The following is a 21,733-nucleotide window of genomic DNA, read 5'->3' on the forward strand; positions in this document are numbered from 1 at the left end:
GGTGGTGTGGGCTGTTGATATAGAAGTTCGTTAGTTCGAGTTGTTGGATAAGGTAAAGAAGGTGTGGTGTTGGTTTGTGGGTTGTTGTGGGAGGGGGGGGGGGGGGGGGGGGGGTGGGGGGGTAGGGGGGATGTGTTAATAATGCTGCTTCTCTGATTGAAGTAGAAGTCCAGACTTGTGACTTGCTGGTAAATCTCTTCAAGGGTTCTTTGAGATATGTCATATTTGCTTAATGCATAGGGTAATTTTGTGGAACTGCAGTCGTTTCCCTTTTTAAGGATAATTTTTTAGAGAATACCTCAGTGGGAAGGGGAGAGCAGGGGAGACATATTTGAAAATGAAGGGGACATATAAACAAAAAATAGAAACACAAATTTTGGGGGAAAAGAGAGTCTTTCACAAGTGTTAGTTCAAGAACTCTTTCTGTTTCTTTTGTTAACAAAATATTTTGCAAATGTTTTTCTCTACTAAGATCCCCCTCCAATGAGTCATCATGGTACAGAGGCAACTATGTGTTCCCAAAGTCTGTGCCAAGGGACCACTACCTCTAGCACGTCCTACCAAGCTGCACAGGCTTTGAGGATTGGCCAGAGAACAGATTGCCTGTCTGACCAATAAGGAAAAACCTAGCTACGTTTGGGGAGTCTTATTATGGGGATGGCAGTGGTTGATGAGACGTTCAGTCACAAGAACTCTCCTAAGACTTTCAAAGAAATGTTATTGCCTTTGCACTCAGTATTAGCTCTGGGATTAGCAATGCAGATAAAATCATCTCACCTCTAAGTTTTGGGAAGAGATGGAGTAAAAGAGAGAGAGAGAATACATACATTATCAATGCAATAGTTACATAAAGGAAAGATGTGAATAATAATAACTGACATTACAAATAAGTGACTTTATATCACATTTACTTCAGGTTTGCAAAGTACCTTTTAACCTTAACAACTCTTGAGATGGCTACTAAAATTCTGATGTCCATTTTATAGGTGAGGTAGCTTAGACTCAGAGGAGTTATGTAATTTGTCCACGTTCATACTTTTAAATGACAGAAGTAGGACTCATTTTTCCTTATTCCAAGTCCGGCCTCCTTATGAACAGGACTGTTACATTTATCTTCATTTATAGGCCCAGAAACCTCCCAAAGCTAAACTGCAAATGAGTCTTTTGTGCCTGATCCTGTGACCTTTGCCTCTTTTTTTGTATTGAAAATAGTCACATTTCAGGCTCTTCACCGTGGCTCTAATGACTACTACTAATACAAGAAATATAAAAGAACTGCATATTTTGCTTCATTTCTCAGAATTCCTCTGGCCTAGCATCCCTTGAGAAGGGAATTTTGTTTAACTCTCTTGGTACTTGAATCTAAATGGGTATGAGGATTTATCTAACTGAGGGGGGTTATTAAAATTTCATCAACCAATTGTGTTTAATTTCAGGAATGCAAGAAAAGACTACATCACTGCCAAGTACATTGAGAGGAAATACGCAAGGAAAAAACATACGGACAATACAGCTAAACTACATAGCCTTTGTGAGGCTGTGAAAACCAGAGACATCTTTGGGCTGCTCCAAGTATATGCTGATGGTGTGGATCTGACAGAAAAAATCCCTCTCGCCAATGGACATGTAAGAATGACAAGGGTTTATTAGCCATCTGCTATTTATAAGAGAGAGTTGGTAGGGTGAAAGAGTATCAGAAATGCCAAAAAAGAAATGGAAATTCTGTTGGAGGAAATAGTGTTTCATATGAATTTTTGCAGAAGGAACTTAGAATGTTTTCTTAAATGAAAAACTATGTATTTAGTGCCCATTAATTTTTATTCTTTTTGTGGTATTTTAAAAGTTCGAGAGACATAATCCTGGGTAATTAGTCATTTATTAATAATGCCAGCATTTTTAATAAAAGGTCAATGGCACTCTTAAATGCCAAAGACTATCCTGGCAGCAGCTCACAGCTTACTTGTCCCTGGAAGAGGGGTGTTCTTGTGGATAGCAATCAACTCTGATTGTTTAACAATTAATGAGAATGAATATTGCAAGAGGGACTAGACCTAATTGATTATGTCATTTACTTCTCAGTTATCCCCAGCCTTGAGCAATCTATTAGAAGAATTTATCCCCACCCAAACCTAAGTAGAATTCAATGGCTTTCCCACCTGGGTAGGGTCTGAACAGCATTGGTAAGAAAGTTAATTCATTGTCCTTCAAGACACTGAACTTTGAAATCAGGGATATAGGAAAAAAATTTCCTATAGAAAAATCAGGACTGTTAGAAATTCTGGATCTCCCCAAATCATTGGTTATTAATGATCATTTTTTCATTCTAAAAGGTTGCTAAATATAATCCAAGTTAGGATTTTTTAAAGTTCTTTTTGCTTCTTGGTTTCTTTCTTACCCCCCAGTGCTACAGCCTTCTCACTGAGACAACCTTCTGTTTATACTCTATGTGCCTTATAAGTCTATAGTTATTTGCATATTGTCTCCCCCATCAGGCTATGATTTCCGGAGGACAATGTTTTTGCCTTCTTTCTATCCCCAGCACTTAGCACAATGCCTGGCATGTAGTAAACACTTAATAAATGCTCTTTGGTTGATTGACAAATAAACAGACACCCCAGGGCACTTCACATTTAAGCTACCTTTGAACAAACAATTTCAGGTAAGTAGCCTGTGAATTTCAGAGTACCACTTAGCTTTTTGGCAGGTATAGGCATACTCTGGCATCCAAGAAACTTTCCATGTGTATTGCCAACTCCATTTAAAAGAAAAGCAGCCATCTCTGGGGAGGTGTTAGCACTACAGGGAAGCACAGCAAAGGTTAGGGCAGGAAGCCCAGATTCACTGTGTCCCATTGAAATGGCAAAGGAATTTTAGCAGGCCCAACCTCACCCCCGGGCTTAAATCTTAATGGGAAAGAAGTGTTGGTTTTTCTCATCTCCACTCCACTACAACAAATCCTTTGTGGAGCTTTATCCTGCTGGAGTATCCCATGCTGAGAGCATTGGTCCTGACACCATTGCTGATTTAGGATATGTCCAACATTAGCCTTACTCTAAACCCTCCTGTCTCTGTACCAAAATGTCCCTTTAGGGACTGCCTTGACCTGAGCTCTGTGTGTTTGTGTGTGTGTGTGTGTGTGTGTGGTTTTAGCCACTTTTTTTTTTTAAAAGCAATCGGGGTTAAGTAACTTGCTCAAGGTTACATGGCCAGTTATTTCTGTGTGTGGTGCTGAGTATCTGAGCCCGGATTTGATCCAGGTCATCCCGACACTGGAGCCAGTGCTCTTACTCGCTGAGCCACCTGGCCGCCCCGGTTTTAGCCACTTTTTGAAGTGTGGATAATTGGTACTTCCTGGTATTGGGCTTTGAAAGTACATCTTGTAGTAATGAAAATACTTTAAATTGAAAAGGAAAGGAATTTAGCTATTACAGATCAGTTCATAAGTGGCTCCCAGTGGTGGCAAAGCCCTAATAAAAATTTCCTATGTTTTCTTCAGAACATTAACAAAATTAAATAAAACGTGTGTTTTCAGGTGCTGTTCAGTCTAAAATTTGTGTGTCCCCCTGTTGTTCTTCTATTTTAGAAGGAAGTTAAGGCAGTGGCTAGTCCAATTTTGATTTTTTCATTAGTGTTAAGAAGACGACTAGAGTTTTGTAAAGATTTCATATTCTCTAAAAGAGGTCCCTAAGGATTGCACTGGGCCATCTCCAGTTGTCCTGATCCATATCTGGCCACTGGACCCAGATAATTCTGGAGGAAAAAGTGAGGCTAGTCATTTTGCACAGCCCTGCCTCATTTAAATCAAGTTCACTTGCAAGTCATGGCATCACCTCCAAGGTGTCATGGTCCTCTTTGAGAATGAAGGACTACAGCCACTCAACCTGAGGATTGTTGGATGGATTGCTTATAAAGGTCTCTCAGACAACTGGGTCACCAGTCTCTTCCCCTTCTAGGTGTTGCCAGTGCTGCTTAGAATGCTCAAGAAGATGAGACTTAACTTCCAGTGAGGACAGGTGTAGGCCCAGTAAGGCCTTTCCTCTGAATAACATTTCGGAGGTCTTTTCCTAGAAAAAACTCTTCATACGTCTACCATTCCCCTTCCTCTCTCTCCAACCCTGTTTAGGGTAAATGATACCACTGAAATTGATAACACAAATCCATTTCTTCATATTTCAGAGGTAAAAGGTATATTCCTGGAAGCTCAAGAGGAAACAGTGTGGTGATAGTAGGAAGTACCTGGGATTTGGAATCAAATGTCTGATTCAGATCTCATCTTCGCTGCTTTCTAGCTGTGTGATTTTCATCAGATTCCTTCCCCTCTCTAGGTCTCAGTTTGTTTGTTTTAATCTGTAAAATTAAGAGGGTTAGGCTAAAAGATCAATGTCTAAGGTTACTTCCATCTCCAGATCTTATGAGTCTAAAGAAATCCCTTTCTTTCTTTGAGAGATCTTAGCATGCCATAGAGCTGCCCAGAGTGCTGTCTTGGTTTATAACATCAACAGTACCTTTCGACATTACCCACAAGTGCATCTTGATGTGAACACATGTTTCTTCGATGACCTGGTTCCCCTTCTCGGCACTACATGGGAGGTAGTCGGGGAAGCACCTTACTTGGAGAAAAATGAGCAGCTTCGTCAGTCACTGAGAATTTTGTAAAGGCCTGTTATGTGCCAGATGCTCTAAGAGCTGGGGATACAAAGAAAGGGAAAAGATAGACCCTGCCCTCAAGGGGTTCACAGTCTAATGAGGACACAACATGCAAACAACTATGTACAGACAAGCTCTATACAGGATAGCCTGGTGTTAATCAGTACAGGGAAGGTTCTGGCCTGCAAGGAGGCTCAGGAAAGGCTTCTTGGAGAAGGTGAGATTATGGCTGGGACTTGGAAGTCTGGGAGTCTCACAGAGAAGCACTTCTTCCACTCACTAACCTCAACCTCTAGCCTAAGAAATTTGTGGTTCCAGATGCCCAGTGCGCTGGGGTGTGTTGGCCCTTACTGAAGAGGGATGGGACCCTTGACAGCAAGTGGCAAGCAGGAAGGGGGGTGACATTTCCTTTCCTCCTCCTCCTCCAAACACAACCTTCATTATTACCAAGTGTCTAAGTGTGATATTTGGTTTTTGGTAATAATAGCTTCAAAAGGGAGTAAGATAAAAAAACTTCCTATTAAGCTCTTAAATACAGGGCCATGGACCAACCTTAGACCTTATAGGCTTACTGTTTAAAATTAGCCTTTATTGCATTTTCAATTCCACAAACATTTATAAAACACCTACTGTATGCCAGTCACTGTGCCAAGTGCTGGGGATACAAAAAAGAAAAAGATAGGCCTTCCCCTCAAGGAGCTCACAGTCTGCTGAGGGGAAGATAACACATAAAAGGAAGCTGGAAGACAATGAGGGGAGGAACACCAAGCGTACCCAGCACCTGGGCATCTTGCTCCGTGGAGGTGTTACCAAGCAGAGCTGCAGATGGAAAGTGCAGTGAGCTACAAAGTCCAGACAAGTGAACACATCAACCAGAAACAGGAGGACTCTAACCACTGCCACTAATGCGGGGCATGGCCAGTATGATACAGCTAAATCCAGAGTCAGGGGACCTGGGTGAGCATTCTTACTGAGTCATTTACTGACTGTTTGACCTTGGACAAGTCACTCATCCTCTCTGGGTTTCAGTTTCCTCTTCTAAAAAATGTGGGGATGGGACTAAATGATTTTTCAGGTCCATTCTAAATAGCATTCCATTATCCCTGTTAAAGGAATTTGATTAGGGGCAAGACAAGAAAGGTGGCAGATTGGGTAGAACAAGGAGTCTGCCAAGCTCTATGGAGAATCAGACCTTCTAGCCAATTTCTTGGCTTATTTTTAAGGTTTCGTGCAGAAGAAGGTCCAGGGACAGGGGAGTATGCATGAAGAGAACCCTAGCATTAGATCATTCATAGTATTATAAGATTTAAAGATTATCTAATCCTGTTGTTATTGAACTGTTTTTCCATTGTCTCTTCATGACCCCATTTGGGGTTTTCTTGGCAAAGACACTGGAATAGTTTGCCATTTCCTTCTCCATCTCATTTTACAGGTGAGGAAACCTAGGCAAAGGTGTTAAATGACTTGCCCAGGGTCACACAACTAGTAAGTGTCTGAGGCCAAATTTGAACTAATGGAAAGGAGTCTTCTTGACTCCAGATCCAGCCTTTTATCCACTGTGTCAACTGCCTGTCCTATACCTTAATTTTACAGAAGAAACCTTGAGTCTCTTATTTCTACAGGGTAAGGAAGAAAGACTAGGAGTGGATATTATCAGCCTCTGAGTTTTTGATGTTATCAGGGGCCAAGTCAGCTTGGTAGAGAAATCTGAACATGTTAGGAAAGTACTTTAAAGAGATTAATGACAGGGCTTTTGTGGAGAAGCCTTTATAAACCTTAAAACACTCTAAATATGTCAGTACTTGTTACTCACCTGGGAAGAGCTGGCTCTTTTAGTGGAGTATTCTCCGTGACGTTGTGTTGTCTTGTTAGCCTTCATTATGGCATTAGATAAGTGTATGTGCAGTGGTTAGAGCCCTCATATTTCTGTATTTTGTTTTATAGGAGCAAGATGAAACTGCTCTCCATCTTGCAGTCAGATCAGTGGATAGAACTTCCCTTCATATAGTAGACTTCTTAGTTCAGAACAGGTAAGTAACTTTAAAATAGGGGAGGGGGGTGGCACAGAAGACCAAAAATATTTTCCTCTGGGTCCAGCAGCATGAGGTACTGGAAGGAGCTTTGGATTAGGAGTCAGAGGTTTGAATCCTGCTTCTGTGACCTGGGACAAATCACTTAGATTCTGTGGGACTTAGTGTCTTCAATCACACAAGGACTTCTTATGATTTTGTACATTGGACTAGAAATCAGAAAGCTGAGGTTCTGAGCTCTGGAAGTAACTTGCTTTGTGACCTTGAGTCAAGCCACTCACTTAACCTTTAAGAGTCTTGGCTCCTGTTCAATAGGGAAAAACCCTGTTGTCCTTCTTAACCCTTCCCACCTCACTGGATTGTGAAGATCAATTGAGAAGGGTTTATGAAAACACTTTGAAAACTGTTAGAAACTCTTAGAAACATTATAATTTATTATTCTTTTATCCCCAGGGTAGAGCATATAGTCATGCTTAATAAATGCATATTGGATTGAATTGAATTGGTGTTCCAAAAAGGGAATTGATAGGCATGAATTATTTTAGTTGTGTCTCCATTAGAGTCATCAGTTTTCCTAGGATCTAAAAATGCCTTTGAAATAAGAAATATACTGATAAATGTGGAATACTTGTCAGTGAGTCTTAAGAGAACACTGGAATAAAGGTGATATTAATCAGTAGTTTTGAGATTAAATGCATGTCTTTATTTTATATCTGATACTAACAGAGAAAGAGGAAGTAGGAATAATTGAATTCAAATATAAGCCACTAGTTCCATTTTAGCTAGTAGTCTAAATTTTTTTTTCCTGGTTCCATCTTATTTTTTTTTTTATTAAACCTGTAGTTTTTCCAAGAACAATGCCAAGGAGAGTCCTTTTATCATCTTGTAAGCATGTGCCCTTAAAGAAATCCCTCTCAGAACCCCCGTTTCTTCCTTTGTAAAATGAGGGCATCGGATATGATTTCTAAGGGACCTTCTGTCTGTTGTACACTTTATGCTTCAAAATTACTTCTCTGAATCTCAGTTTTCTTATCTGTAAAGTGGAGCCTATAATATCTGTTTTGTCTGCCTCAGACATTGCTATGAGGAAATGGGGCTCTCTCTATAAACTGAAAACTCTTTTGTTAGTGTGAGCTATTCTCCCCTTTTCCCTGTGGAGATACCAGTGAGCTCTCACCCGGTAAACAGTTCATCTTTAACAAAATAACCTCCTGTCCCCAGAAGAACTTTGTGCTTCCTGGCTAATTTGCAACTCCAGTCATTTTACAGATCACAAAGGTAGCACAGTGGCTTGCCTTTGTCAGCTGCCCAGTAAGCATTTGTTGGATGGATGGATTCTTAGTTTAATGATACCTAGTGATAAATTCTCCGTGGGGAAGGTAACCATCCTCCTTTTGCCCTCCTTTTTATGGTTCTGATGCACAGGAAAAGTTGCAAAGTTGGGGAGAGGATGTTTTTCTTGGGGGGTTTTGCTATTGTTCTTTTACATAAAAACCTAAATTCCAAATCATTTGTAATTTGTTTTAAAATTTGTATATCAGTTTGAACAAAACCATGACAGATGTCCTTCCTTGGTCCACGTATCCCCATTGAATCACTTTTCTTGCATTTTGTTGCTATTCTGATTTTTTTTTAATCATAGCTGTAGTGACTTCGTGTGTGGTTCTGCTTCTGCTTCTTCGTTCCAGATCACTTCATACCAGTCTCCCCATCTTTCTTTGTGTTCTTTACATTTGCCGTTCCTTGTGGCACAGAATAATGTGTGTAGCCATCTTCTAATCTTGATGGTTTTATTTTTCAAGCAAAGCCTATTTGCTTCCCAAATGAGCTTCAGTTTACTTCTCCCATTATCTTCCATTATTCTCATTCTACCCTATGTTGAGTTGGAAGCAGGGCTCCACTTTCCCTTATCAGAATGGGAGATGTGATCAGTGTCTTAACAATTTGACCGTTTCTGAAGTCTGAGTCAAACCAGATGTGCCTTGAATTGTCTTCTTTTATACCTTCCTTTTTAAATATCCCTATAAATCCAGCTAGGTGATATAACAATTGAGTATTAAACTTGGAGTCAGGAAGACCTGAATTCAAATTCTACCTCAGACATTGAAAAGTATGACCTGGGTCAGGTTCTTAACCTCTCAGCCTGTTTACTTATCTATAAAATGGGAGTGATAACAGTACCTACCTCGCAGGTTTGTTGAGAGGATCAAATGAAATAACATTTGTAAAGTACTTTGCAAACTTTAAAGCATTATGTAAATGCTTTCTGTCCTTGGCTCATTCTTAGAAGAATATATTCTCTTCTTGGAACAATAGCTGTGGTATCCTTGGATTTTGAGTCGAAAAAGACCTTAGTCCTGGTCTTACCCCATACTCATCATTTTACAAATGAAAAAGATAGGCCCAGAGAGGGAGGTGACTTTCTTAAGTCACAATATACAATATACAGGCAATAGGTAGGAGAGCAAGATCTAACTTGTGTCTAATTTCCAATCCAGAATTATTTATATGACACCAGATTTGATGTTTTGGGTTTTTTTTTTTAAGTCACAAGGTCTGTGGCTATGTAGCAATGTGGGCAGAACTAGCTAAGTCCAAAAAGCTTTTGGGGAGATATCAATGAACTTCTTCTCCCCCTTCATGGATTTTCTGTGATAATGGATGTTTTTGTCAAATTTTGAAAAATCCTCCCTCCTTCTTCCTTTCATTTGATGGGAATGAGTGAGTCACAGGGATTTCCAGAAGTCTTGCCCTTACATGCCCTTACATCCTAGCCCGCTCACTGCACTCTAGCCCTGGAGTGAACTTGAGCAATGATTACCTTCAGGTCATGCCAATTGGGAAAGAATTGAAGGGGAAGTTGATCAGAATTGGGGGGTAGGGGAAGAGTAGCTGTCTGGGAGCCAGTTATCCACAGTTTTCCCTACATTGGTATGCAGGGGAAGTTTAGCATAGGGACAATTGGACTTGGAGTCAAAAGACCCAGCCTTGGGTCTCATCTTCTTTGTGGACATGATTTCTAAGGTTCCTTCTTGTCCTTATGCTCTGTGACTAGGTCATTTTCACGCTCTGGGTTTGAGTTTCATCTTCTGTAAAAACAGTGGTGTTGGACTTTGATGGTGTATAGATTGGTTTTCATCTGGTTGCAGTGGAAATCTTTTCTGTCATCCCTGTCCTTCAGAGTGCTCTGGTCTTTTTAAACATAGCTGCACAACCTCCTACCCATACACACATACACAAACCTCTTTGTCTTAGTTTCCTTATTTCTAAAATGGGGATAATAAAACCTCCGTGACCACCCCCAAAAGAATTAAATCAGATGGAATGTGAAATTGCTTTGAAGACCTGAAAACCCCAGAGAAGAAAGCAAGGGAGTGAGGTTAGGTTGTTCCCTAGCCTGCCAGACATATCTTTTCTGTGGATTTGTTCATTGCTCCCTCATTCAGTCCTACTGCAATCACTTATCATTTTAGACAAGAAAATCTCTGTCTGATGACCGTATGTCCCAGTTTTTTCCCCTCCCAGGGCAGCCCTGGTTTTAAATATGTCCCACTTAATTGTAAAACCCATCAAAAAGTACTAGAAATTATAATATTTTGGCAGTATCTGGGAACTGTATGATTCAAGTCAGTCAGCATTACAGTGAAGTCACAGCAGGTCGAGAGCCACAAAGCAGGTCATGTAGCAGTCGTCTAGTTCAACCCCCTCATTTTACAAATGAAGAAACTGAGTTCAAGAAACATAAAGTAACTTATACAAAAACACATGAGTTGGTAATAAGTAGATAGGCAAAGATTTGAACACAGGTCCTGTGAATCCAAATCCCATTCTTTTTCCCCTGTACTTCTCTTCCTCTAAGGAGCTAGGCTCCAATCCCAGCTCTACCATTTGGTACCATCTTTGATCCAATATAGAATCATAGAATTTGAAAATTGGAAGGGACATATATCTATACCCAAAAGGAGCCATCACTATAACATACTCAATAAGGAGTCATCCAGACTGCTTGAACACAAACAAGACTTCCAAGGAGGGGGAACCACTGCCTCTTGAAGCATCCCCATTCCACTCTTGGGTAAATCTTTAGTCTTTAGTCAGCAAGTTTCCACTTGACCTCAAGCTTAAATTTATTGGCCTCTTTATGAGTCAGCCCATTCCTCCCGGCTTTGCTTTCTTGGGCACAGCAGAACAAATCCAGTCTTTCTTCCACGTGACAGCAGATCAGATATTTGAAGACAGCTATCACATCCTCCCTGAGTCTTCTCTTTCTACTACATTGTATCTTTGTAACACAGTAAAGAAACCTCATATTTACTTATGAAAATGCATCCAAGCTAGCCTCTCTGGGCATTATTTTTTACACTGAATTGAGTGAAATGATTTTAAAATTCCCAGTTCTACAGCCTGTGATCCTGTATTTAACTGTAGCCTTGCTTGATAAGCATGTGTTGTAGGTGGCTTTAGGTATTCAACGTGGTACCCGTTGTTTCTAGTCTTAAGACCCTTTGGGCTAATATTTGTTCCCCCTCTATTGTCCCAATTTGGGGGACACAAAACCAAAACTGAAGGCCGTTTTTATGCTCTGCATTCCAATTTTTGATTTGGAAAATATGGTCACTGTGCCTTCCTGTGACTCATGATAACTAGCATTCCATCTCTCTTCATCTCTCTTCTCCTCCTTCCCCCCCTGCCAGTGGGAACCTGGACAAACAGACAGGGAAAGGCAGCACAGCCCTCCACTACTGTTGCCTGACGGACAATGCTGAGTGTCTAAAGCTGCTGCTCAGGGGAAAGGCCTCCATTGAAATAGGTAAAGGGAAATGGGGGTATAGGGCTGATTCTGGTTTGGGGGAGGGGAGCTTAAGTGGATTGCCCAAGGTCACAAATAGAGTAAGCATCAGAGAACAGAACCTGACCCCAGCCATCCAGAGCCGGTGTTCTCTCCACTGTACCCTGCAGTTGTCCTCAAGCTCTGGGTATACTTGCAATCCTGTTGAGGTGGGGGGTGTTGGGGTAAGAAGCAGAAGCTTTGTAAATTTGGGTAGCATTTGGCAAAAAAAAAAAAAAATTTGACACGTGTTCATAAACTATAAGCTTCTGTCAGAACTCCCATGCAGATCCTCTTAATTACAGAATGTAACAACCCTCTTGACCCACTGCCCAATCACAAAGTATCTCCTGAAAAACAAGCCTCCCACCACAGGCTCCAGGTGCACTTAACTTAGGGGCAGGGAAGATCTTACACAATACAATCTTAGAAAGATGGCAACAACATAAATTTACATTCCCATTACACTTTCTCACACTTGGTCTTAGAGACAGCATATATCAGAAGCAGGACATGAGCCCCAGGTCTTCCCAATACCAAAGCTGGATCTCTATCCACTACACTATGCTGATGCTTGAAAATAGTTTGTTCTGATAATTAATTGACATAATCTTTTAAAATGTTGTTCAGTAACCCTGTTTTCTGAGATGACACAGAAGTAAACCTCATCTAAGTTTCTACCCAAATTTCCACAAATATTATATTAACAATACAAATTAATGAAGTTTTGCTATAATTTATTTAAAATAACTAGTTTATGTTTTCCTTTATTGGTTTCTCTTATAAAACCAATGGGTCACCTTTTCATCATTCTTTGTGACAAACTTTTCTCTCTCTTTCTCTCAACCTTCAGCCAATGAATCAGGAGAGACACCACTTGACATTGCAAAACGCTTAAAACATGAACACTGTGAAGAACTGGTAAGTTTCTCTCAGTATGGGGAATCCTGGTGTCCCATTGAAGTATCTAGATGCCTAGAGGAGGGTCTCATATGAGGTATCCCTTTTCCAAAAGAGGAAACTTATCTGATGTGACTTCTTGTGAAGACATTTTCTCTAAGATCTCCTTTGGGCCATCTCCAAAGCATATAGAAGAGTTATACTGGGGAGACTAGGTGGCGCAGTGAATAGAGCACCAGTCCTGGAGTCAGGAGGACCTGAGTTCAAATCCAGCCTCAGATCCTCAACACAAAAGCCAGCCATGTGACCTTGGGCAAGTCACTTAACCCCAGCTGCCCTCCAAAAATAAAAAAAAAGAAGTCATACTAACAAAGGAAAAAGTGCAAATATTCAAGATTTAGACCTGGGCTTTAGAAGTCTTCAGCTTAAGTCTTGGATCCACTATTCTTCTGGAATATCTTAGACTTGGGCAATGGGGCAAGGGTTTCATATAAGAGGAGTCTTTCCACCTGAATCTCATAGCAGAAACAATGAGAGATGCTCTGAGAGTCTTTATTCTCTCAACTTTGAATTTGGTGGAGAGAAGTGCTTTTTGGAACTTTCCCCAAAGTAGAAAGCTAGGTGTGGAAAAAGAAAATACTTAGGTGTGAGTGAAGCCTTCTGCTTTACTCACACTTGGATTAATGTCTGGAGGCAAACCAATTCTAAACATGTGCAGAAGCTAGCTATGCCAGGCTTTGTTCAGAATTAACCTGAAAGAGGACGAATTGGACTAGGTGACCACTGACATCCCTTCCAAATATCAAATTTGGTGATTCTGAGTTATGTTTAAATGTTCAGAAATTGCTGATGTTCTTTTTTTAGAGTCCAAACTCTTTTTAGAAAGTTGTCTTTGTTCCTCTTTTCCTCCAGAATACCAGCAGTGTTGTAAAAAGATAAGGGGTAAAAGGTAGGTTATTTGGAGGGGGATGAGGATTGGTAGCTATATCCAGGAACTTTTGCCCATCTTCAGCCATTTACTGTGAGTGAGGACCATCATTTCTGTTAAATTTTGTTAAGCTTTTTAAGTTGACTGATAGCTTTGGCCTAAAACTTAAGAGTCTGGAGACCTAAATTAGAAGCTGTGTAATCTTGGGAAATTACTTAATCTATCCCTCCATATCCTCTCGATCTCAGAATTGAAGGCCATCAGGCTTAACCTATACCCAAATGAGAATTCTCTCTACAACATACATGATAAGAAGTCAAGATTTTGTTGAAGACTTGAAGATCTTTAGGGCCTATTTAGGGTTCTATTTCTAAATACTATGAAACGTATAAGATTGCTTTTTGAGTAAAGGTCTAGTTACCTGGGGAGGGATGAGTGGAGAATGAACTGCTTCTTTGCATCTGGAGTGGGGGGGGGGGGGGACAATTAAGGCTCAGGTAAAGAGGGGGGGGGGGTTCCTGGGCCTTTAAAAGGTAGATGTGGGGGGATGCTGGTAGGGGAGGGGCAGTAGCAACCTTTTTACTTGCATGTAAATTGCCAACCCCTGAGTATATGTGGTAGGTTATCCTTCTGTTTTCTGCTTTTCCTTTGTCCATGGTACCTTTTCAATGTATTGCTTCTTATAGATAAATATTATAGAAAGATGAAGTCTTAAAGAAAAAGAACAAACAAAAACCTACAAGCTAATAAATCCTCCATGCTTGTGCTTAGTTCCTTTGTATTTGTGAAGCCCAAATAGCATGAAAATCATTAATGCCTGATCCCTAATCACAGTTTTCTGGAATAAGCCCAGAGAATGCTGTTCTCACTATTTGTGTATGCCAAATTGCTAAACCTTAATCCTCACAGGCTGATCAGCACTGATTTTTAAAAAAGAATTTTCATTTTTATTGTAATGAGCTTGATAAATATCAACAAATCATGATATTTCCATATGCAAATAAGAACAGAAAAAGATTTTATGTGATATCATGAATCTCTATGTACAGCTTGATTTTTAAAGAATATATTAAATTTATTGTTGTGATTCTAACACTGATCTTGTCTGTATCCTCTCCTAACCTTTCCTATTTTGTATGTCTTTAAATGCTTTTTTATTGTTGCTCCTTTCTCCTTTTAGGGACATTACTGTTACTTATATTCCTATATTAGCCCCTATACAAAGAAGGGTCCTTGTATAACTCTCCTTCACCAAAAGCAAGGTCCCTCCCTTGTAACAAGCATCGTCAAGCAAATCAGATTCACACATTGGTCATGTTAAAAAATGTGTGCCTCATTTTTCACCTTTAATCCATCACTTCTGTGCAAAGAGGTGGAAGGCACGATTCATCATCTGTTTTCTGAAGTCATGGTGGGTCATTGCATTGAGCAGAGTTAAGTTTTTCAAAATCATTTTCCTTTATAGTGTTGTGATTACTGTTTAAATTGTTCTGCTGATTCAATTCATTGAACTCTGCTTCAGTTTATGCAAGTCTTCCCAGGTTTCTCTGAATTTGTCTCATTGTCATTTCTTGGAATGATCCATTATATTTGTATGTCATAATTTCTTTTCTTGATGGGCACCTCCCTTGTTCTAGCTCTGGACAGTAATATAAAAAATACTACTATAAATACTTTTGTGTACATGGATCTTAGGTCTCTCTTTGGTCTCTTTGGGCATATGTTTAATGATATCACTGGGACAAAGGGTATTGCTTTGGGAGTATTAGAGGCCTGGGTTCAAATCCAGTCTCTGATAATTGCTAGCTATATGACCTTGGATGTGCAATTTTACTTCTGGAATTCAGTTTCCTCATCTTTAGAATGAGAACTTCTCCGTGATCCGGAATGCTTTCCAGAATAGTTGAATTAACAGCTCTGCCAATAGTAAACAATAATAATAGCTAATCTTAATATAGCACTTACTTTGTGCCAAGCACAAAGAGAAGCATTTTACAGTGATCTCATTTGATTCTCACAACCACCCTGGGAAGTAGGTGTTATTATTATCCCCATTTTACAGATGAGGAAAATGAGGCACACCAGTAAAGTGATTTGCTCAAGCTAAATTGTCCTGTGGCCATATTTGACCTCAGGTCTTCCTGACTCCAGGCCTGGTACTCTAAGCCACAGCACCACATACCTTCACATTAGTGTACCAACAGTTGCCTTTACCCTTTTTACCTCCTTTGCCAATCTGATGATCATGAAGTAGTACCTCAGACTTGTTTTAATTTGTGTTTCTCTCAATAGTACTTTGGAACATTTTAAAAATATAATTGTTGATAGCTTTGTCTTTTTGCTTTTGAGAATTGCCTGTTTGTATGTTTTAACCATTTAGTTATCGGAGATAGTCATTACTCTTTTTTTTTTTTTAAGCAATCGGGGTTAAGTAACTTGCTCAAGGTTACACGGCCAGTTATTTCTGGGTGTGGTGCTGAGTATCTGAGCCCGGATTTGATCCCCAGGTCATCCCGACACTGGGGCCAGTGCTCTTACTCGCTGAGCCACCTGGCCGCCCCTAGATAGGCATTACTCTTAAAAGCAAGAACTGAAAATTGATACAGTCTTCTCTTCAGAGAGGGATAGATTTTTGCTTTTGAAAGTAGGGAGATTTTTTTTTTTAATCTTCGTTTCAAGGAAAATGTTTGGGGTGGGGCCTGGGAGAGAATCCTTTGGGTGAGTATAAAGGTTAAGTTTGTTTCTGACAACCTTAAAAATGCCTGTTCCATAGTTCTGCATGCAGAAACAATCTGATTAACCCCCATCCTTATTTCTCCTAGCTCACTCAAGCATTATCTGGGAGGTTTAATTCTCATGTTCATGTGGAATATGAATGGCGATTGCTCAATGAAGACCTAGATGAAAGTGATGATGACATGGATGAAAAATTGCAGGTTTGTGTTGGGTGATAGGTGCCAAATCGTACAATCCTGAAAAGCTTTTGATCCACTTCATTCAGAGAGATTTGGCTCCTACTCTATAATTATAGGAGGATGATGTTGTGTAGTAAGGAAAAGAGAGTTTGCCTTTTGTTTTCTCTGAAGCCAGGAGATTTGGGGTTCTTCCTAATATACCCTCTCTCCTTCCCACCCCCTATTTAATTTCTAACTGTAGTTAATCCTTTAATCATATTCAGCTGCTAACTTTATGATGTAAGGGAAGGTATTTGGGGTGTTCCTTCTTTATCTAGTGTCAATAAGGCCACCTTGATTGATATTTAAGTTAGGTTTTCCCTTTGGTCAATTGTGATCCTGGTTTGTTTGGTTTTTTTTTTTTAAGCAATCAGGGTTAAGTAATTTGCTCAAGGTTACACGGCCAGTTATTTTTTGTGTGGGTGCCAAGTATCTGAGGCCGGAACCGATCCCAGGTCTCCCGATGCTGGGGCCGGCGCTCTTACTCACTGCACCACGTGGCCACCCCTACAATTGTGATCCTGTTGATCTTTAAGAATGACTTAGAATCATAAAAACATTTAAGTCTGGAGCTGAAAGGAATCCTAGAAATCATCCGGTCTAACCCCCACCCTCATTTTGTTCATGAAGCATCTGAAACCTAGAACTCTGTGGGTCAGCAGTATGATATAACACAAAAAAGCCAAGGTATTTTGGGGTTAGATTAAAAAGGCGCAATGTTCAGGATTTAGGGAGGTGTTAGTCCCACTCTCCTCTGTTTGATTCAGGCCACAGTATTGTGTTGAATCTCAGGTTCCTCATTTTAGGGGAAACTTTAATAAGTTGGAGAGTTATCTCAGAGGAGGCCAGACAGTATGGTAGAGGGCCTTGAGACCATGACATATGAAACTTGGCTTGAGAAAACTGAGCATGTGTAGCCTGGAAGAGAGAGTAGTTTCAGGGACATAATAGCTCTATTTGAAAGGCTGTCCCCTGGGTACAGGGTTATACTTGTTCTTCTTGACCCCAGACAGTAGAACCAAAAACAATGGGTAGAATTTTTGAAGATCAAATTTAGACTTGATATAAGGGAAAACTTCCTAACAGAGCTATTCTCACATGGAATGGGTCACTTCAGGAGAGAGTGAGTTCCGCTCCCCCTCCCCACTCCACTTTGCTACTGTAGTAAATGCTAGAGGTCCTATCAAGGACACTTATGTTGAGGTATGACTAAGTTGCCTCTGAAATTCCTCCCAACACTGAGATTCTTTGTGACAAGGGAGGTACCAAGTGCTCTTTGAGGACAGGGATCTTCCACCTGGAAGATCTAGAATTTGAGCTTTGCTCTTGAACCCTTTTCCATTGTTACCTTCACTACATCATCTAGCCTAGGTAATTCCCAATCTACTTCCCCTTTTCTGAAGCTCAGGGAGATAGTCCACATGCCCTTCATTAATGTGAGTACCAATGTCAGAGTTGAGCAATGGGAAAGAAGCTTATTCCAAAGTTCTCACCTTGTAAAGCACAGGCTTTTGGCATTAGCTTCAGTTCAGTTTAGCAGCATTTATTAAGCAATTGCTGTATATGAATGTTGGACTCTGGAGCAGGACCTTGATAGAAGAGAAGGGATTTCATCAGACTTGGAAGAGGAAGTGAGTATGATTCAGGCAAGGAAGATAATGTGAGCAAATATGTGAAGTTGGTGAAGTAGTACAGGACAAGACTGGGAACAGCCAGGAGCCTGCTTGAAAAGGAGTAATATGAAATAAGGTTGGAAAGGTATGCTAGTGAGAAATCATGGAGAGCCTTAATTATCTGAGTGAGGAGTTAGCATTTTGTTCTAGAGGAAATTGGGGACTGCTTAAGATTTATGAGGAGAAAACATAGTCAGACTTATGCCTTAGAACAGTGACACTAACAGCTGTTTGAAAGGTGAATTGGAGGGGGCAGAGAGTTAAAATTAGAGGACTGAGAGCCCAGGCGGAATGATTACAAGAGGCAGAGACAGAGAGGTGGTGAAGTATATGACAGCATATCTTTTGTTCAGGAATGTTCCCTGTTTCCCTCAGAGTAACCTAACCTGTGGATAGAAGTAATTCTTCCATAAGAAATAGAGCTTACTCTGATGGGAGATATTTCATGAATTCTACTGAACTGGACCTGTTCTTCCCTGTTCAGTATGTTTACATTAGATTATGTTTTACAAGACCATCACTATGAGATCCATTTGATACCTTGTATGTGCGTCTCTCATGGCATCCCAGGCCACAGAAGCCACCTAGACTTACCCAGACCTGAACAGGAATGTCCTCTGACAAATGGACCCTCCCACCTCTTTTTGAAGACATTCAGTGAAGGGAAGACTCATTGTCTCCTGAGGTGTCTCATTCCACTTTTGACTGCTTCGATTTTTGGAAAGCTTATATAAAGGAGTACTAAATGTTGTAGCCTTAGGGCCAAATCTGTATAGATGGCTTTGATTTCTGAAGCCTAAACTGGAACAACTCTGATTCAAACAGGAAGAAAACATTGATCATACCCTTTGTCTCATGATTCACAATAGGGTGTGTTATGGAAGGGATCAGGGCAAGCATTTGGATCATCAAGCTGAAGCTTGTAGAGATTGTTAGATATAATCCCTTCTGTTTACAGTTGAGGAAAATGAGGCCCAGAGAAAGGACTTGTTCAAGGTCACTCAAGTTAGTAGTAAGTCAGTAGTTAGTATAAGTCAATTCAAATCCATTGCTCTCCACATTACTTTCCTAGAGAGGAATAGCCTGAGTAAATCACTGGAGAAGGAAAAATGTTAGCCATTGTACTTGGTTTTAATGCTCCACAAAGAATGTGGTATGAATTGGACATTCTGGTGACTTTTTTGGAGGGGAGGATTGGGAGATAGAGAAGGGGATAAGGTTTAAGATCTATCCAGTAAACAAGATAGAATAGAAATTGTGTCTGTCTTCAAGCTGATGTGTTATAGGTGAATTCTCCTTCCCCCAAAGATAAGAAGTAATAAAAAGGGAATATTAAATATCACCAACATGGACACCTCTGTTTTGGGGTTCCTTTAGCAGCCCAGCCCCAATCGGCGAGAGGACAGGCCCGTCAGTTTTTATCAACTGGGTTCCAGCCAGCACCAGTCGAATGCTGCATCTTTGGCTAGAGATGCTGCTAACATCGCTAAAGACAAACAGAGAGGCTTTATGCCTAGCATTCTACAAAACGAGACCTACGGAGCCATCCTCAGCAGCAGCCCCCCACCTTCACAGTCCACCGCACCCCCACTACCTCCCCGGAATATTGGCAAAGGTACTAAGCTGGAAAGTAGAAAAATGTATTGGGAGAAGTGGGAACAGAAGGGTTAATGTTTGCTTTGGTACATTGTTTTGTAGTTGATGACAAATATAAGTATCAGAACGTTATTTTTCTGATTTATTTGAACTGTTTTATGATAATAACCATCGTTCAGAGTTATGTAGTTTCCTGTGATTACAAAGTGTTTGGCCCACATTATCTCATTTGGTCCTTGCTCTATAAGGTAGATAGAAAAAAATATTATTGCCCAGCATTTTATAGAGGAAACTGAGACTGAGAGAGGGTAAGAGACTTGAGTTAGATCATACAGCTACTAAATCCCAGAGTCCAGAATTTGGATTCAAGTTGTCTCACTCTTAAGTCCAGTGTTTTTTCACTACATACTGCTGTTTCATGATGCCAAATGTTTTGAAATTTTAACTCATTTCATTGATCAAAAGAGTTGCACATTTCTGATTAGGGTAAAACAGTGAAGATAACCCATAGCATCTATGCCAATATAGCACCTGGGGGGCTGTTGATGACGCAGTTGTCAGGACAGACAAAAAAATAATAGGCACTCTCCTAGTGTCTCTTTTCTTCCTCCCTTTCTTCCTGCTCCCTCCCTTCTCCTTCCTCCCTTTCTTCCTTCCCTCATGTCTTTCTTCCTTCACATTCGTTGTCTTTTTTCATTTTTCTTCTTTCCTTCTTCTTTTTTTACACCTTCCTGTAGCATCCAGACATATTTTCTAGTACTATGGATGTCCCTGATTAACCCTCCAGCTCAGAATGCTGTTGGCCCTGGAAGTCGGAAAGGACAGACAGAATTCAGAACAAGACAGAAGGACCTGTCCTCATGGGAAAATGAAACAAATCAAATTTAGGTTTTGATAGTAGCAGTCTAAGTTGTGCTGCCAATTTCTGGCAAGTTCAACTTGGAGAACCAGTGACTTGACTGAAAGTACTCAAGAAGTATTCCACTGGGTAGAGAGACTTCTGGTGTTTTGTGAAGAGGCCAAGAGGGGTTGGAAGACCCTTGTAGCGTCAGAATTAAGAGAAAAGACAATAAAATTGAAGGGGAACTAGAGATAGTCTACAATAACCACCTCTTTTTACAGATTAGGAAACTTGAGACCCCAGGAGAGCAAATAACATGCTCAGAGTCTTACAGGTTGTATGTAGGTCCTTTGGCTCTGCATCATGCAATCATTCCTATAGACCATGCTAACCCTGAGTACAGCTGCCCCCCCCCCCAAGCGACTGATTATAATGGAGTCTTTGAAATCATCATCACCATAACAACAGCACATTTGCATAGTGCTTCAATTTTCATAACCACTCCAGAACAAAAATAAATTATATGTATTTATACAGACCTTCTTGCCATGGGAAATATGGTAGGTAGGGTAGGTGGAAAGTGAATCTTTCCAGTTTTGATGAATATGGCAGTTTGTAATCACATTTGATATTATTCCTTAAGTACAAAGAAACTACTATCAGCTTAGCACTCTCCTTAGTCTCCCTAGATATGAAGGAAATGAATGACCTATTCTCTATTTGCTTCTTCTACCTCAAGGTAATCTTTTTTATTTTATCAGGCAGCTAATTGGAAGTGGATGGAGTGCTGAGCCTAGAGTCAGAAAGACTCATCTTGTCTCAGACACTTCTAGTTATGTGACCCTGGGCAAGTCATTTCACTGTGGTTACTTCAGTTTCCTCATTGTAAAATGAGCTGGAGAAGGAAATGGCAAACCACCGTAGTATCTTTGCCAAGAAAACCCTAAATGGGGTCACGGAGAGTCGGACGTGACTGAAATGATTCAACAACAGCAAAAGGGGGCTGGACCTGGAATCAGGGAGACTTGAATTCAAATCCAGCCTCAGACACTTACTAACTGTGACCTATGGTGTGTCACTTAACCTTTTTCTCCTTTAGTTTCCTCATCTGTAAAATGGGGACAATAATAGCATCTGCCTCCCAGGATTGTTGTGAAGAACAAGTAAGATCCAAATGTAAAGCTCTCTGCAAAGCTTAAAGCAGGGGTGGGGAACCTGCGGCCTCAAGGCCACATGTGGCCCTCTGGGTCCTCGAGTGCAGCCCTTTGACTGAATCCAAACTTCACAGAACAGGGATTTGTTCCCCACCCCTGGCTTAAAGCATTGTGTAACTGCT

General features: G+C 40.5%; 1 protein-coding gene across 2 annotated transcripts in view; it reads left to right on the top strand.

Moving 5' to 3' along the window:
* The window catches only part of ASAP2 (ArfGAP with SH3 domain, ankyrin repeat and PH domain 2), a 258,558-nt gene that overhangs the window by 210,395 nt on the left and 26,430 nt on the right, over nt 1-21,733 (top strand). For both annotated transcript variants that reach the window (XM_069064804.1, XM_069064803.1), the window contains exons 17-22: nt 1,437-1,626; nt 6,592-6,677; nt 11,372-11,487; nt 12,359-12,426; nt 16,156-16,269; nt 19,338-19,575. In XM_069064804.1, coding sequence (XP_068920905.1) covers nt 1,437-1,626; nt 6,592-6,677; nt 11,372-11,487; nt 12,359-12,426; nt 16,156-16,269; nt 19,338-19,575 — 812 coding nt within the window. The remainder of the gene's footprint in view (nt 1-1,436; nt 1,627-6,591; nt 6,678-11,371; nt 11,488-12,358; nt 12,427-16,155; nt 16,270-19,337; nt 19,576-21,733) is intronic.

The sequence above is a fragment of the Petaurus breviceps genome, unplaced genomic scaffold, assembly GCF_028583685.1.
Source record: "Petaurus breviceps papuanus isolate PSGF00001 unplaced genomic scaffold, PetGlider_PUasm1.0 90644, whole genome shotgun sequence".
Taxonomy (NCBI): Eukaryota; Metazoa; Chordata; class Mammalia; order Diprotodontia; family Petauridae; genus Petaurus; species Petaurus breviceps.